The following is a 15929-nucleotide window of genomic DNA, read 5'->3' on the forward strand; positions in this document are numbered from 1 at the left end:
GAGTCCAGTTGGGCCCACGGAGCTTGTGCTGTGCCCGGCGGGCTCCTCTTCGCCGTCCCCTCCTCTGGCTCTGCCCTGGGCAGCTCCTTCCCTGGAGCGGATCATAGTGGAGCCTGGGGTGCCGGGGAGCGGGCACTCTTGGTCATGCCTCTTTCCGTCGTCCTGAGGGATTCCCACTTTAGAGAGGCGGGGTCACTGGCCTGTGTGGAAGGCTTGTCTCCGTATCTAAAGTGGGCCCTTCCGGGTGGAAGCATCTCCCCCGCTGACGTGCCTGCCCTCTGCTTCCAGCTGACTACATAGTCATGCAGTTTGGACGCGTGGCGGACGACGTGTTCACGCTGGACTACAACTACCCGCTCTGCGCGCTCCAGGCCTTTGCCATCGGGCTCTCCAGCTTCGACAGCAAGCTGGCCTGCGAGTGAGGCCGAGTGGCCGGAGCAGGGCACTCTCGCCCCAGGACACCCAGAGTGACAGGCTGCCCCTGTGGAGCGGTCCCTGGAAGTGTGTGTGTAGATGTGTGTGGATTCACACACGTGTGCGCGCACATGTATGTTTGTACACCCCTACTCCCTGGTCACATAGCCCTGGTCAGGGATCACGGCTCAACTCGGGTGAGAGGTTTTGCAGAGCACAGAAGTGATCTGATGTTATCGCCCAGCTGTCAAGAGTCTTGTTCTTGGAAATTTGCAGCCAGAATCAGCTTGACTCCCCTTTCCTGCAGATCTTCTCAGAGAGGTATAGTTACCTCAGTGACCTTCAGTCTCCAGGTCTGCAGACTTTTTCTGAAAATGGCCGGTTCATCCATGGAGATGTGACTGTCCCCAGGTTCCAGGGTCTCTGTACCGCCCTGGGCCTGGCGGTCTTCCATAATGGGCCTGTGGTCACGAGAGCACCTGGGGGGACGACTCCCTCCAGGAGTGCAGGTCACAGCTGAGGCCTTGTCCGCTGCGACGTAGCCTTTCCCGTGTCCTGCCCACAGCGGTTTGCAGAGTATCATTTACCATCAGCGGTTATTCCAAGTCCACCCAACACCTGCCTCACCCATGGGGGAGGGGCCCCGGGAGGAGTGCTCGCTCCCTGCTGTCTTTTGTCAGGGGGCAGGGGTCCCACAGAGTCGGACACGACTGAAGCGACTTAGCAGCAGCAGTAGCAGCAGCAGCCGGGGTGGAGTGGGGGAGTATGGCGCCCATTCCCCAGAGCCAGCCGCTCCACTCGGGGGTTCAGGAGTCACCTGATCACGGTCCCCTCTTCCCTCAAGGCTGGCTGACTGGCTCCTGTCTCAGTCAGGGTGGCTGTGGCCTGATTTGTGATCAGTGATACGAGAAATTTACAAATTGTCTTAATCGTGGTTTAGGCTGGAAGCGTGAACTTCAGAGGAGGCCTGGTCTGGTCATGACTGAGAGGCTTTGACGTGGCCTCCACAATTCTCAGCCTGAGCGCCTCCCTCGATGGGTCACCGTGGAGCCGTCAGTGCAGACACACCTGCTGCCCCATGGGAGGGGGAGAACCGTGTGGGTGTGTAAACTGCCGTTGTCCCTGTCCAGGGCGAGGACACTCAGGCCTTTCTTCTCAGCACAAGTGTCGTTAGCCCCAAGGCCTGGCTCCCCCACAGGTCATGTTCTGTCGCTTCTGCTCACAGATTGTAAGCGTTCTGCTATTTTGTTCAGATTATTAGCCTCTCCCAACAAATTGCATGGCTCTGCTGCCGGTTTACAGCCTGCTCGGGCACCCGTGTCCTGAGGCTCAGGAGCGCTGTGAGCTCCGCATTGGCGTCGGTCACTCCCAGGCCTGTCTGCCAGCCTGGGGTTGGGCGGCAGCCTCTGTTGCTCCTTGTGTTTCCTTACGTGGACGTCCTTTCTGTCCCTGCTTCCTGTCCCTGCTCCACATTGAAAGCAGTGGAAGGAAAGAGATTGGGAGTGAGCCGACTCATGGCTCACCCCACTTGCACGTCCACTGCTCTGTCCTGACCCAGCGGTCATCTCAGGCTGCGTCCCTTAAGTGCCTCGGTCCTCAGGTGCCCTCTCCCCGCTGGCCTGTCCTGAGGCTGCTCGCTTGCCTCCAGTGGGGGATATGAAGTGTCTGGGGAGGGACCTGGGGGGCGGCTGATCTGACCTCCTCTTGCCCCCACTCTGGCGCAGACACACCCTGGCCTCCTGTCCTTCCTGCTCAAGTGTGCAGGTGATCGGTTTTACATATTTATACTTTTTGTATGCTACAGAAATAAAAAATGATTTCTATAAAAATGTGAGTGTTGCCATTCTTTCAGACCCCCCCATCCCTCGAATGGCTCTTTCCATCACATCTGTTGTGATAGTTTCGTCGCTAGGCAGCCGTGAACTAGTCAGTTCTTTGAAGCCAAGTGACTCTCACTGTGAGTTTCCATCACAGGAGAGCAGGGGTCTGAGGAGTCATCACATGCACGACACTGGGCGTTTCCTGGATGGGCGATGGGGCTGGGACTGAGACAGGGGCCCCAGAGGACAAGACGATGGAGCTGAGACTGAGGGGGCCCCAGAGGACAGATGATGGGCTGAGACTGAGGGGGCCCAGAGGACAAGACGATGGAGCTGAGACGGGGCGCCCAGAGGACAGACAGTGGAGCTGAGACTGGACTGGGGCCCCAGAAGACAAGACGATAGAGCTGAGACAGGGGGCCCAGAGGGTGGTGCCTTCACCGTCAGACTCCTGGGTCACCTTCCTGATTTGCCAGCGGAAAAAAAACGGAATGAAGGGACTCTGTCAGTTCTCAGTGGTCACATTTAAGGCTTCCTTCTACAGACAAGATAAAAGGAGTATGTTCACGAGTCCTGGTGAGGCCTTCCTGCTCTTAGGGTCACGGGATGAGTCCCGTAGAAGAAGAGTCACATTATGGTGAGGGCTGGGGCCAGTCTGATGTGTACAGCTTGCGTTTTCTTTTTCACTTGATTTCTAAACAGGTTATTTGTGACCCAGTATTATACACTTTTCAATAGCCAAGAATAATATCAGTGGTCATTGATATGAAAGATACCAGCAGGTGATTTTCAAACATCTGAATAAGCCTGCAAAAGGCTCTTTAAAATTTATTTAATTTATTTACAATATCATGTTGGTTTCCGTCATATTCATCAGCATGAATCAGCGTAGGTATATATATGTCCACTCTCACTTGAACCTCCCACCTCCCACTCCATCCCGTCCCTCTACACAAGGCTCTTTCTGAGAGGAAGGTTCGTAGGTGAGAGAAAGAAATGAGCATCAGTTCACTGCCTTTAGATAGCAACATGGGTACAGAAATAAAGCGACGGTCAAATCGGGCAGAGTCCCTGGGTTCTGGCTCTTCTGCCAGGGATTTGCCTCTCCTGTAGATTGAGGGGTTAGAGTTACTAACATAGGCTCTCCTGTCCTCGAGTGAACCCAATCCTCCTTGCCCACACCCACAGTCACCCAAGACCCCACAGCGTGTTTTCAGTCACGTGCTCTGGTTCTCTCCTTCGTGCGCAGTGGCTGTCGGCTGTTCGCTGTTTGTAGCTGGAGAAACCTGGAGAGGGGAGACGACTGGGGGGAGCACACTTGGGGAAAGGCGTGACCCTGCAACTGAGGAAGCTGCTTCCCAACCACTGGCCACAACTGTTCCTGGAGAAAACCCATGGATGTTGAGAGCTGGCCCCCCTCAGCCTCCAGCTCCCTTCCGCGTGGGTTGGCCTCACACATTTCTTGGCCAAGGGCACGTGGCCTAGTCTGCCCCTTTCCCCCCGCTCTATCAGCTGGCTCTCTTAGTCAGTGTGTGCTCTCCAAGTCTCACAGCTCTTCCCTTCTGCACAAACTCAGTCTGGGGGGCGGGGCACTGTCTGTGAAGTGTTCAGGCAAGCCCTCCTGAGCCACCGGGCTTCCCGGGTGGTGCTAGTGGTAAAGAATCCGCCTGCCAGTTCAGGAGACGAGACACGGGTTCCATCCCTCCATCCCTGGGTTGGGAAGATGCCCTGGAGTAGGAAATGGCAACCATGGACAAAGTAGCCTGGTGGGTTAACAGTCCAGGGGGCTGCGAAGTCTGAGCACCTCCCTAAACCGTGGGCGGCTCCCTAGCACCACCTGCTGACCCAGGGGGCGTGTTACAAGTGCAGTAACGTGAGGAGCACACATTCCAAGGCCTATTGTCCTGTGCTTACTAGGCACTCTGTGGTTCGGCATCAACAGGACTCTAGAAGCTCTGGGGACAGTAGAGTTTCTGGAGGGTAGACAGTGGACGGACTCCAGGCAGAACGCCTGGGCCTCGGCACCAAATGCCTAGGCAGATATCAATGTTCCCATTTTCACTAGTGTCTTTTTACAAATGGAATAAAGCATCTCAGTTGACTTTTTTTTAGCCATGCAGTTACACAAAATGGTTTATAAATGCTCATTAAGTTTTCCAGGGACTATGGCCCGAGGAAAGGAAAGCAGCATGACTTAACTAGGGAACTCAACCTTCCTACTGTGGTCTCAGGCCTGAGCTTACCTTGCCTTCCTGACTTTGTACCCCTCCCTCAGTATTCTTACCTGGAAAATTCCATGGACAGAGGAGCCTGGCAGGCTACAGTCCACGGGGTCGCAAAGAGGAGAAAACATCTGAGCGACTAACACTTTCACTTTCTTCTGCTTGAAGGAACAGCCCATGCAAAAAAAAAAAAAATGCCCTGAGATTAATGCAAGTTTCTGAAGTATTTCAAATACGAAGTAGGCCTCTGTGGTCTTCTCTGGCTCTGCCGAGTCCTTCTGTCTATCAGGCCCACTCTCCCATGCATGGGGCCAAGCTGAGACCCAGGAGCCCAGGCGCAAGAAGAGTGAGCCACGTGGAGGACGGAGCTGGTGGGGGCCAGGGTGAAAGTGGGACTTTCGTGGTCTGTTCCAACTTTTCATTACACATGGTGGTGTAATCTAGTGGTTCTCAAACCTTGGGGTTTTAACATCTGGTTAAGTACTATCCACCTAGATTCTGTCCCTTGTGATTTTCAGAGACTCCAAGAATAATCAGTAGTTCCCTTTCTTCTGCAGTCTGGGGGCAGGGAAGTCAGGAAGGAAGGATGCTCTGAGAGGAAAGAAGGGTGACAGGCAGAGGGGGCTGGGACTTAGATCAAGCTTTGAAGAGTGGGTCTAGATGGACTTTCTAGGGTGCTGATGCATGCCTTGAGAGTCCCTTGGACTGCAAGGAGATCCAACCAGTCCATTCTGAAGGAGATCAGCCCTGGGATTTCTTTGGAAGAATGATGCTAAAGCTGAAACTCCAGTACTTTGGCCGCCTCATGTGAAGAGGTGACTCATTGGAAAAGATGAGTCAACTCTGATGCTGGGAGGGATTGGGGGCAGGAGGAGAAGGGGACGACAGAGGATGAGATGGCTGGATGGCATCACTGACTCGATGGACGTGAGTCTGAGTGAACTCCGAGAGTTGGTGATGGACAGGGAGGCCTGGCGTGCTGCGATTCATGGGGTCAGAGAGTCAGACACGACTGAGCGACTGAACTGAACTGATGCATGCCTAGTGTGGACTCAATCAGGGTAAGACAGAAGGATGCCCTTAGAAATACGTCCTGATTTTGCCTTTGGTCAGTCTTATGATAGCCTGTGTCACATATGGATACAAATTTTAAATACTAATGATTTCATGTGGTTCAAACAGTGTTTATACAATAAAGCCTCCTCCCACCCCTATCCCCTTCTTCTGTTGCTCTCGCCCTGCCGTACTCCCACAGTTGACCAGTTTTAGTTTCCAGTGTATCTTTCCAGTGTTCCTTCATGCAAAAATAAAAATGTATTTGTAATCTCCCAATCTTTGTGCACAAAAGGTAGCATATTACATACTTGATTCAGTCCAGTTCAGTTCAGTCACTCAGTCATGTCCGACTCTTAGCGACCCCATGGACTGCAGCGTGTCAGGCTTCCCTGTCCATCACCAACTCCTGGAGTTTGCTCAAACTCATGTTCATCCAGCCGGTGATGCCATCCAACCATTTCATTTTCTATCCTTCTGCCCCCTTATCTTCCTGCCTTCAATCTTTCCCAGCATCAGGACTTGGTTCAGTAGCTTGCTTTTTTTCATTTAATATATCCTGGAGATGTTTCCATATCAATAAATACAGCCCTTCCCTATAGAGGCATACCTCATTTTATTGCTTTATTATGCTTTGTTGACACTGTTTTTGTGTGTTTTTTTTTTTTTACACAAATTGAAGTTTTGTGGCAACCTTGTGTTGTCAAATGCCGATTATCATTTAACAATAAAATATTTTAAAATCAAAGTATAAGCATTGTTTTCTAGACATCATGCTAGTAGTTACCAGGCTACTGTATAGTATAAACACAACTTTTACTATATATACTGAGAAAGCCCCACATTTGTGTGGCTCCCTTTATTTTGATATCTGCCTCATTGCGGTGGTCTGGGACTGAGCCTGCAGTGTCTCTGAGATGTGCATGTACCTGTTTGTATGCTACAGTATTTCATTCACTCAGGGAAGTACTGTAATGTTTTTAAATAGTCCCCCTGCTGCTGCTAAGTCACTTCAGTCGTGTCCGACTCTGTGCGACCCCATAGACGGCAGCCCACCAGGCTCCCCCGTCCCTGGGATTCTCCAGGCAAGAACACTGGAGTGGGTTGCCATTTCCTTCTCCAATGCATAAAAGTGAAAAGCGAAAGTGAAGTTACTCAGTTGTGTCCGACCCTTAGCGACCCCATGGACTGCAGCCTGCCATGCTCCTCCGTCCATGGGACTTTCCAGGCAAGAGTACTGGAGTGCGGTGCCATTGCCTTCTCCGAAATAGTCCCCCATGCATGTACAATTCGAGCATTGAGAAATTGTATCAGTGTGCTTTAAGTATATAGAGTGCTGCAGGGACCCGTTATTTACTGTAATAAGTAACTCACTAACTTCCCTGGCATGACTACGCTTGGCGTCTCCCACAGTCCCAAGTTCTCCCCTTCGCTCTGCAGGTGTCATCTACATGCTGGTTGAGCATCTCCTTTTGGATGGTGCCCAGCTGTGCTTTCTGTCACTGCTAGTCCCGTGGAACTATTCAAATTAAAATTTAGTCAACTAGTTACATTTCAAGGGCTCAGTAGCCATACGTGGCTTGTGCCTACCATACTGGACAGTGTGGATAAAGAACACTTCATCATTCTAGAATGTTCTGTCGGAGAATGTGGGTCCATAGAAATTTCAACCTCAGGTTCCGAAAATGTAACCTCTGCTCACCAGGTGTCCTCCCAGTGGAAGTGGCGCTTGTCCAGCTCCCCCAGTAGAATGTCAGCAGCTTGCAGGGCAGGGCTGTGACATCTGTGCATCGCTAGTGCCTACCTGGTACAGTGCCAAGGACCTTATCCATGCTCAGTCCTTGTGGGATGGAAACCCGAGTGACAGGAGACTGAGGTTCAGATGCCTAAGTGTCCCCAGGGTCATAATTAGTCTTGGACGAAATGTGATTGTTCAAACTCCCCAGTAACCACATAACACGTGACTTCTGTTGCCTTTCATCTTCAAAATATCAGAGTCACTGAAAATGAAACTCAACAGTAAGGCTGGAGGAAGCCTTTCCTCCCTTCTGAGTTTTTTTCCAGGAAGCTCCCGAATATTGGATCCTAACGATGCTCTGGGACCCTCAGAGAAATTTCGGAAGAACTGTGTGGAGAAAGCTTCACCTCTGGGCTCCAGAAACCAAGCATCTTTTTTCAGTCTGGATACTGCATTCATTTGCATGGGCTGCCGTGACAAAATACCACAGAAGGGGTGGCTTACACAGAAATTTATCCCTCACGGTTGTGGAGGATGCAAGTTCAAGGTCAAGGTGTAGGCAGGCTTGGTTTCTCCTGAGGCCCCTCTCCTTGGCTTAGAGATGGATCCTCTCTCCATGTCCTCATGGTCCTTCCTCTGTGAGAAGTCTTCATCCTAATCTCTTCTTACAAAGAAGATTAGGAAGGGCCCTGATCCAGGCAAGTTGGATTAGGCCAACCTAAAGACCTCGTTCTAACTTAATCACCTCTTTAAAGATGTCTCCATATCCAATCCCATTCTGATGTACTGAGGATTAAGACTTCAATGGATGGATTGGGGGTTGGGGGAGGAAGCACAAGTCAGCTCCTGGCACATACTGTCCCCTCCATGGTAGACCTGGAGTCTAGCTTGTCCACATTCTCTTTGATGAAGAGATAACAGGACTAATGCTATACTTTTCAAATTACAGACTGCTTTTGTTCTATAGGGGAAAAGAAAGCTTGCAGCTTTGATAAAAGTTGGACTGTTTAGCCCTTCAATACATGATGATGCAGTTGAGATGGTATGGAGTGAAGAGTCTTCGTAAGGAAAAAAAGCAAAAGGAAATACAGGATAGTGGCTGGGGACTGCCCTGGGAGTCCAGTGGCTAAGACTCCCTGCTCCCAATGCAGAGGGCCCGGGTTCGACCCCTGGTCAGAGAACTAGATCCTACGTGCCACAACTAAAGATCAGTGTGCTACACATAAGACTGGGTGAAGGCAAATAACCAAACACTTTAAAAAAAGAAAGGACCTAGAGTCCCAGCACTCACACTCCAGCACCAAGTCAGCAGCATCCTACTTTTAAGCCGAGGGTGAGGGGGCATGCTTTAGGGGCATCTCTAAAGTAGTGCATCTTCCTCTGACCTAAAGACTAGGCAATAATCTTCTCTTGATTCTGCCCTGGTCAGCTTCATATTAGGCTATTAAATCCAGTCATGGTTTTGTTTTTTTTTTAAGATATGGAAAAATTAGGGCAGGGTTAGACATATGAAAAAGTGGCTAAGACTCCATATTCCCAATGTAGGAGACCCAGGTTCGATCGCTGGGTCAGGAAGATGCCCTGGAGAAGGGAATGGCAGCCCACTCCAGTATTCCTGCCTGAGAATACCATGGACAGAGGAGCCTGGTAGGCTACATACAGTTCACGGGGTTGCAAAGAGTTGGAACAACACAGAGTGACTTTCACATTCACTTTCTTTCACTTAGGCATATAGTTCCAGTCACATCTCACCCACTACCCCCCCATTATAAAAGAAGTACGTTTGTTATAAATAATAACAAAATGACAAAGAAAGCCCCTTAATCTTCAACCTGTCAGAGATAATCACTCGAAAATACCTTTCAATTTATTTTTCAAAAACAGGATATAACACTGTAAATCAGCAATACTCCAATATAAAATAAAAAATTAAAAAAAACCCAGGATCATCCTATATACACTATTTTTTTAATCCGCTTTTCCACTTATTATATCAAGAATGTTTGTCGGGTTTATTTTTAAAAATCTTGTTTAAAGAATACTATCACATGGATGTGGCTGAATTTATTTAACACAGTATCACATGGATAATTTAACTGTGACCATAATTTGGGTTGGAAAAAAATTTATTAACACAGTGGCTCAGTGGTTAAGAATCTGCCTGCAATGCAGGAGACCCAGGAGAATGAGTTTGATCCCTGGGTCAGGAAGATCCCCTGGAGGAGGGCATGACAATGCACTCCAGTATTCTTGCCTAGAGAATCCCATGGACAGAGAAGCCTGGCAGGCTTCAGTCCATAGGATGGCAAAGAGTCAGACACAACAGAAGCAACTAAGCACACATAATATGGGTTGAAAAAACTTTAACAATTAAACGATTTTTTAAAATTTAAATTAAAAAAAAATTAAAGGAATAGAAACAATACCAAACAACATAGCTGACACTGCTGTTGCAGTCCATCCTTCCTGCCTTCTGTTCTGCAGCCACTTCTGTTTATCAGACTTTTCCTAACCTCCTCCCCCTCCTCCCACCACCGTCCCCCCCTCCCCCGCGCTCCCCACCCCCCGCACCCGAGTACAGACCACCAGCCTTCCTGAGTCTTCCAGACTCAATTCAGCAAGCTCTCATTTATCCTGCAAGATCTAGGTCACAAGTCACCTCTATAACTTGGATTTTCTGAGCCTTCCCTTGGGTTCCTCTACGGGGCTCAAAGCTCACAGTCACTCAACAAATGGTTATTATACTAGGTAGCCAGTGCTTACCATTTGTGCCTCACTGAGTGCCTGCTTGTTGTCCTGAGCTGTCTCATGTGGACGAGCTATGACCAAGCCCTGACGTGTTGCATTAGTTAACAAACAGACCAGAATTTATATGCAAATAAGATGTGCTGTGAAAGTGCTGCACTCAATATGCCAGCAAATTTGGAAAACTCAGCAGTGGCCACAGGACTGGAAAAGGTCAGTTTTCATTCCAATCCCAAAGAAAGGCAATGTGAAAGAATGCTCAAACTACCACACAATTACACTCATCTCACACACTAGTAAAGTAATGCTCAAAATTCTCCAAGCCAGGCTTCAGCAATATGTGAACCGTGAACTTCCTGATGTTCAAGCTGGTTTTAGAAAAGGCAGAGGAACCAGAGGTCAAATTGCCAACATCCGCTGGATCATCGAAAAAGCAAGAAAGTTCCAGAAAAACATCTATTTCTGCTTTATTGACTATGCCAAAGTCTTTGACTGTGTGGATCACAATAAACTGTGGAAAATTCTGAAAGAGATGGGAATACCAGACCACCTGACCTGCCTCTTGAGAAATTTGTATGCAGGTCAGGAAGCAACAGTTAGAACTGGACATGGAACAACAGACTGGTTCCAAATAGGAAAAGGAGTACGTCAAGACTGTATATTGTCACCCTGCTTATTTAACTTCTATGCAGAGTACATCATGAGAAACGCTGGGCTGGAAGAAGCACAAGCTGGAATCAAGATTGCTGGGACAGCCACTATGGAGAACAGTGTGGAGATTCCTTAAAAAACTGGAAATAGAACTGCCTTATGATCCAGCAACCCCACTGCTGGGCATACACACTGAGGAAACCAGAAGGGAAAGAGACACGTGTACCCCAATGTTCATCGCAGCACTGTTTATAATAGCCAAGACATGGAAGCAACCTAGATGTCCATCAGCAGATGAATGGATAAGAAAGCTGTGGTACATATACACAATGGAGTATTACTCAGCCATTAAAAAGAATACATTTGAATCAGTTCTAATGAGGTGGATGAAACTGGAGCCTATTATACAGAGTGAAGTAAGCCAGAAGGAAAAACATAAATACAGTATTCTAACGCATATATATGGAATTTAGAAAGATGGTAACAATAACCCTGTGTATGAGACAGCAAAAGAGACACTGATGTATAGAACAGTCTTATGGACTCTGTGGGAGAGGGAGAGGGTGGGAAGATTTGGGAGAATGACATTGTAACATGTAAAATATCATGTAAGAAACGAGTTGCCAGTCCAGGTTCGATGCACGATACTGGATGCTTGGGGCTGGTGCACTAGGACGACCCAGAGGGATGGTATGGGGAGGGAGGAGGGAGGAGGGTTCAGGATGGGGAACACATGTATACCTGTGGTGGATTCATTTTGATGTTTGGCAAAACTAATACAATTATGTAAAGTTTAAAAATAAAATAAAATTAAAACCAAAAAAAAAAAATAAAAAAAAAAAATAAATAAAAAAAAGATTGCTGGGAGAAATATCAATAACCTCAGATATGCAGATGACACCACCCTTATGGCAGAAAGTGAAGAGGAACTCAAAAGCCTCTTGATGAAAGCGAAAGAGGAGAGTGAAAAAGTTGGCTTAAAGCTCAACATTCAGAAAACGAAGATCATGGCATCCGGTCCCATCACTTCATGGGAAATAGATAGGGAGACAGTGGAAACAGTGTCAGACTTTATTTTTCTGGGCTCCAAAATCACTGCAGATGGTGACTGCAGCCATGAAATTAAAAGACGCTTACTCCTTGGAAGGAAAGTTATGACCAACCTAGATAGCATATTCAAAAGCAGAGACATTACTTTGCCAACAAAGGTCCGTCTAGTCAAGGCTATGGTTTTTCCTGTGGTCATGTATGGATGTGAGAGTTGGACTGTGAAGAAGGCTGAGCACCGAAGAATTGATGCTTTTGAACTGTGGTGTTGGAGAAGACTCGTGAGAATCCCTTGGACTGCAAGGAGATCCAACCAGTCCACCCTAAAGGAGACTAGTCCTGGGTGTTCATTGGAAGGAATGATGCTAAAGCTGAAACTCCAGTACTTTGGCCACCTCATGTGAAGAGTTGACTCATTGGAAAAGACTCTGATGCTGGGAGGAATTGGGGGCAGGAGGAGAAGGGGACGACAGAGGATGAGATGGCTGGATGGCATCACTGACTCGATGGACTTGAGTCTGGGTGAACTCTGGGAGTTGGTGATGGACAGGGAGGCCTGGCGTGCTACGATTCATGGGGTCGCAAAGAGTTGGACACGGCTGAGCAACTGAACTGAACTGAACTGAAGACCTGCTTCCTTCAAAGTCTCCACCTCAAGAGACTTGATACTTTGTCAGTGATGCTGTGATGCTCAAAACACCATTAGGGGCTTCCCTGTGGTTCAGTGGTAAAGAGTTTGCCTATCAAGGCAGGAGACGGGTTCCATCCCTGATCTGGGAAAATCCCACATGCCGCGGAGCAACTAAGCCTGTGTGCCCCAACTACTGAGCCTGTGCTCTAGAGCCTGCACCCCACAACTACTGAGCCCGAGAGCCCGTGCTCTGCAACAAGGGAAGCCACCTCAGTGAGAAGCCTGCTCACTGCAACTAGAGAGCAGCCCCTGCTTGCAGGTAGTAGAGAAAAGTCCATGCAGTGGACCCAGCACAGCCAAAATTAAAGAAATAAAATTATTAAAAACACACACACCATTGGAACATCTCTCTTGGAAGTAACTTCCGCATTTGTATCACTTTCTTTTATCTTCTGTGGCAGTAGCTTTCTGCTTTTTCATTTTTAACTTAATATTTATTATACACTTATCTATCCTAGGCACCAAGCTGGAGCTGGGTGAAAGATAAGATAAATCGGACATTTAGTCTGTCTCTAAGGAAGTTTCTGTTTGGTAAGGGAGGTAAGATCTGGACACCCACTACAGTACAGGGTTAAGCAATAAGGCTCCAGGGAGGTTGGACCTGAGTTTTGGAAAAAGATAAAAGTCCTCTGATTTCAACCTCCCAGCAAGAAGGGTGACTGAGGTCTGTGATTGCACCCTGTGTCAAGCCAGTATCTTCTGAAGACTTAAAAACAAAACTCCAAAAAACAAACCCAATCGCTAAACCCATCCTGGCGTATTTAAGACACAGACTCCCCACTTTCTGGCGATGCTCCACAATAGATCGAGTCTTCCCAGCTCAATGATAAGCTCTGAGAGGGCAAGTGCTGAGGTCTTATCCTTCGCTGTTCCACAGTGTCCGGTGGGCGAGTGACAGACGCGGGATCAGGGTTAGACGCGTCTCCGGCCACGCCACACTAGTATCCCTTCCCCTCGTGAGCGGCTTTCAGCAGTGACCGCGATGCAGGCCGGCGCCGGGCGGAGGGAAGCGGCCGAAAGACCCTGCGGGGAGGGCACCTGTGGGCGCGCGGAGCTCCTGTGTGCTGGGCCCCGGACCGGAGTCCCAGGTGGATGGGCGCCGTAGGGAAGAAGGGCGCAGATGTCCGCGCGCTGGACGCCCGCCCTTGCCAGGCCTTTCGGGGCCGGCGCGGAGGGAGAGGCGAGCAGGAGGCCGGGCGCGAGTCCAGAGCCCGGCCCGTAGGGTCGGGAGCAAGGGTTCCGGCCTCGGCAGAGAGCGGGGGACTGGCCGGGAGGGGCGGGAACCCGGGCCCGGGGAGGAGGAGGAGAGTCGGGGCTGAGATCAAAGGGGAAGCACGTGTGCCGGGCGATGGCCCCGGCCGGAGCCGGATGCCGAGGTCACAGCCGAGGGTCCCCGCGGCCGCCCCCGGCCCGCCCAGCCCGCGGCCCCTCCCCGCGTCCCAGTCTCCTCCCCGAGGGCCCGGGGCTGGGCCGCCACTCCCTCCAGCTCCCGCCCTCGACCGCGCGCATCTCATTCCAGCCCTCATTCCGCGCATTCCAGGCTTCCTCCTTTCAAACCCCAGGCCGGGGGCGGGGAGAACCCGCAGCTCCCGGCTCCGCCGCGCTGCCGCGTCCCCCAGGTGAGTGGCCGGCCGCCGCGCCCCTCGGCCGCGCCGCGGGCGCTCTTTCCTTCCCGCCTGGGACCTGCGCGCCGGGCCCGCCGTCCCCCTCTCCCGTCTCCGCTCTCCCGCTTCCCTCCCTTCCGCCCTCCCGCGCGCGCTCTGTTCCCCCAGCTCCCTTCCTCTCCCGTTGACTCACCCCGCCAGGAATAGGGATCGCCTGTGCTTTCCCGTCAGTCCCCTTCTGGGAAAACTCCTCCCTCTGCTCCGCCCCGCTCCGCGCACCGGCCACAGCGCGCTGGACACCGCGCACCGGACACCGCGCACCGAGTACCGCGCGCCGGGCGGGGCGAGCTGGGTTTGGGCCCGCGCGGAGTCGGCTCCGTCCCGCGATCCGCCTTCATCCCCGCCCAGCCGGTCGGCCCGGGGCCGGAGCCCGGGTCTCCGCTCGCTGACCCCGCGTTGTCTCTGCAGCGCCCTCGCCCGCCTCTCCGGACCTCAGCGGAGCCGCGGCTGGAAGAGCCGCGGGGCTGGCTCCGCGTACCCGCCCACCTCCTCGCACCCTGGGACCGGTAAGACGGCGGCGCGGGAGGAGCTCTCATCCGGGATCGGACTTAGGGGCGAGCCGGGCACGTGGAGTCGCGCGAACCGCGAGGCTGGGGTGGGCGCAAGGGCCAGGAGTAAGGGGAGCGCGCGGAGCCGAAAAGACGAGGCCGAGCCCAGGTCGCCGGCGGCCGAAAAGAGACCCAGCGCCCGCGCCTCTCTTCTGCTGGGCGCCTCTCGGGCTTGGAAAGGGTGTCCTGGCGATTTCAAGCCAAGGCTTTGCGAGAGCGGAGAGGACCTCCGCCAAAGGTCCCCATTTCCCAGGACTTGAGAAGCGTGGTGCGTTCCGTGCTGGAGGCCAGTGAGTCTGGAGAGCAGAGCTCCACAGCCCGAAGCGAACGTTTCCCCGGAGGGAGAGCAGACCCGGGACTCGCGCCTCCGTGCACTTGTGTGTCGAGCGGAGAGGGGGTTCGGGGCCAGACCTGGCAGGTCAGTGATGAGTTCACGTGGCGTGTGACTGTGCCGCCTCCTTAGCTCCGGGTGTCTGAGGGTGATACCTGCTCACCGATGACTCACCTACCTTCTAGGAGGCATGTTTGTTTGTGTTGAACGGGAGCGCCTTTCCACCCGAGAAAAGCGCTGTTTGTCTGTAAGCTGAGTATCTTGGAGGACTAGCGAGATGCCACGTCTCTCAGTGTGTGTTTCCCCCGTGAGGATGTTGTTCCTGGGCGGGACGGTCCTCCCTCCCTGCAGGAGCAGGGGCAGGACACCGAGTCTCTGGTGGTGTCTGTGCCCAAGGAGCTGGCGGTGGCTGTGGGGCTGTGTGGTCCCCAGGCTTCATTCGCCCTGGACTCGCGGAGCTTGAGGGAAGCTGTGCACACCTGCCTCTCGCAGGCAGCTGTCTTTCTGTGGAGGTCGGTTTTGTTCTTGCCTGGAAGAGTTTAGGGAACACGTTGGTAGAAAGTTTAGGGAAGCCGAGATTCTTGCCTTTTGGTGATGGGGTGGGTTGTTGATAGTGAGACTTGGGCATGTTTGTGGGAGGGGTTGGACACCCTCCCCCCAGAAAGAGCTCATTTTGCATCTTGAGATTTGTGTAGGCAGTGCTTTTATTTGTTTTGATTAAAAATTAAAAAAAAATACAATTTGTAAAAGTTACTTTCATTTGCAGTTACAACAAAATACTGGCTATACTCCCCGTGTTGTACAATACATCCTTGAGTTTGTACCTGTCTGACACTCAATAGTTTGTACCCGCCCTCCCCCCCAACCCCCGCCCCCAGCTTGCTCCTTCTACCCCCACTCCCCCACTGGAAACCAATAGTCGGCTGTCTGTATGTGTGAGTCCTATGTTATATTCACTAGTTTGTTGTATTTTTTAGATTCCACATGTGAGTGATATCATACAGT

At 51.3% G+C, this 15929-nt stretch overlaps 2 protein-coding genes and 1 long non-coding RNA gene across 7 annotated transcripts in view; 2 read left to right on the plus strand and 1 right to left on the minus strand.

Annotated features, from left to right (window-relative positions):
- The window catches only part of TULP3 (tubby like protein 3), a 30049-nt gene extending 27806 nt beyond the window's left edge, over nt 1–2243 (plus strand). Inside the window, exon 11 of one of the 2 annotated variants that reach the window (XM_027541041.1) lies at nt 289–2238. In XM_027541041.1, the coding sequence (XP_027396842.1) occupies nt 289–422 (134 nt within the window). In that variant the 3' untranslated portion in view covers nt 423–2238. Of the gene's footprint in view, nt 1–288 lie in introns of both variants that reach the window. The other variant, XM_027541040.1, reaches the window with a different exon arrangement.
- On the minus strand, nt 678–14266 carry LOC113892311. The gene is made up of 3 exons (XR_003511019.1): nt 14179–14266; nt 4519–4614; nt 678–3520 (listed from the first exon to the last, which is right to left on the minus strand). It is a non-coding gene; the product is annotated as an uncharacterized LOC113892311 (long non-coding RNA).
- The window catches only part of TEAD4 (TEA domain transcription factor 4), a 66494-nt gene continuing 64279 nt past the window's right edge, over nt 13715–15929 (plus strand). For 2 of the 4 annotated variants that reach the window (XM_027541036.1, XM_027541037.1), the window contains exons 1-2: nt 13735–14000; nt 14454–14551. In XM_027541036.1, coding sequence (XP_027396837.1) covers nt 13750–14000; nt 14454–14551 — 349 coding nt within the window. In that variant the 5' untranslated portion in view covers nt 13735–13749. Of the gene's footprint in view, nt 14001–14453; nt 14552–15929 lie in introns of all 4 variants that reach the window. The other 2 variants (XM_027541038.1, XM_027541039.1) reach the window with 2 other exon arrangements.

This window comes from Bos indicus x Bos taurus, chromosome 5 (assembly GCF_003369695.1).
Source record: "Bos indicus x Bos taurus breed Angus x Brahman F1 hybrid chromosome 5, Bos_hybrid_MaternalHap_v2.0, whole genome shotgun sequence".
Classification (NCBI taxonomy): Eukaryota; Metazoa; Chordata; class Mammalia; order Artiodactyla; family Bovidae; genus Bos; species Bos indicus x Bos taurus.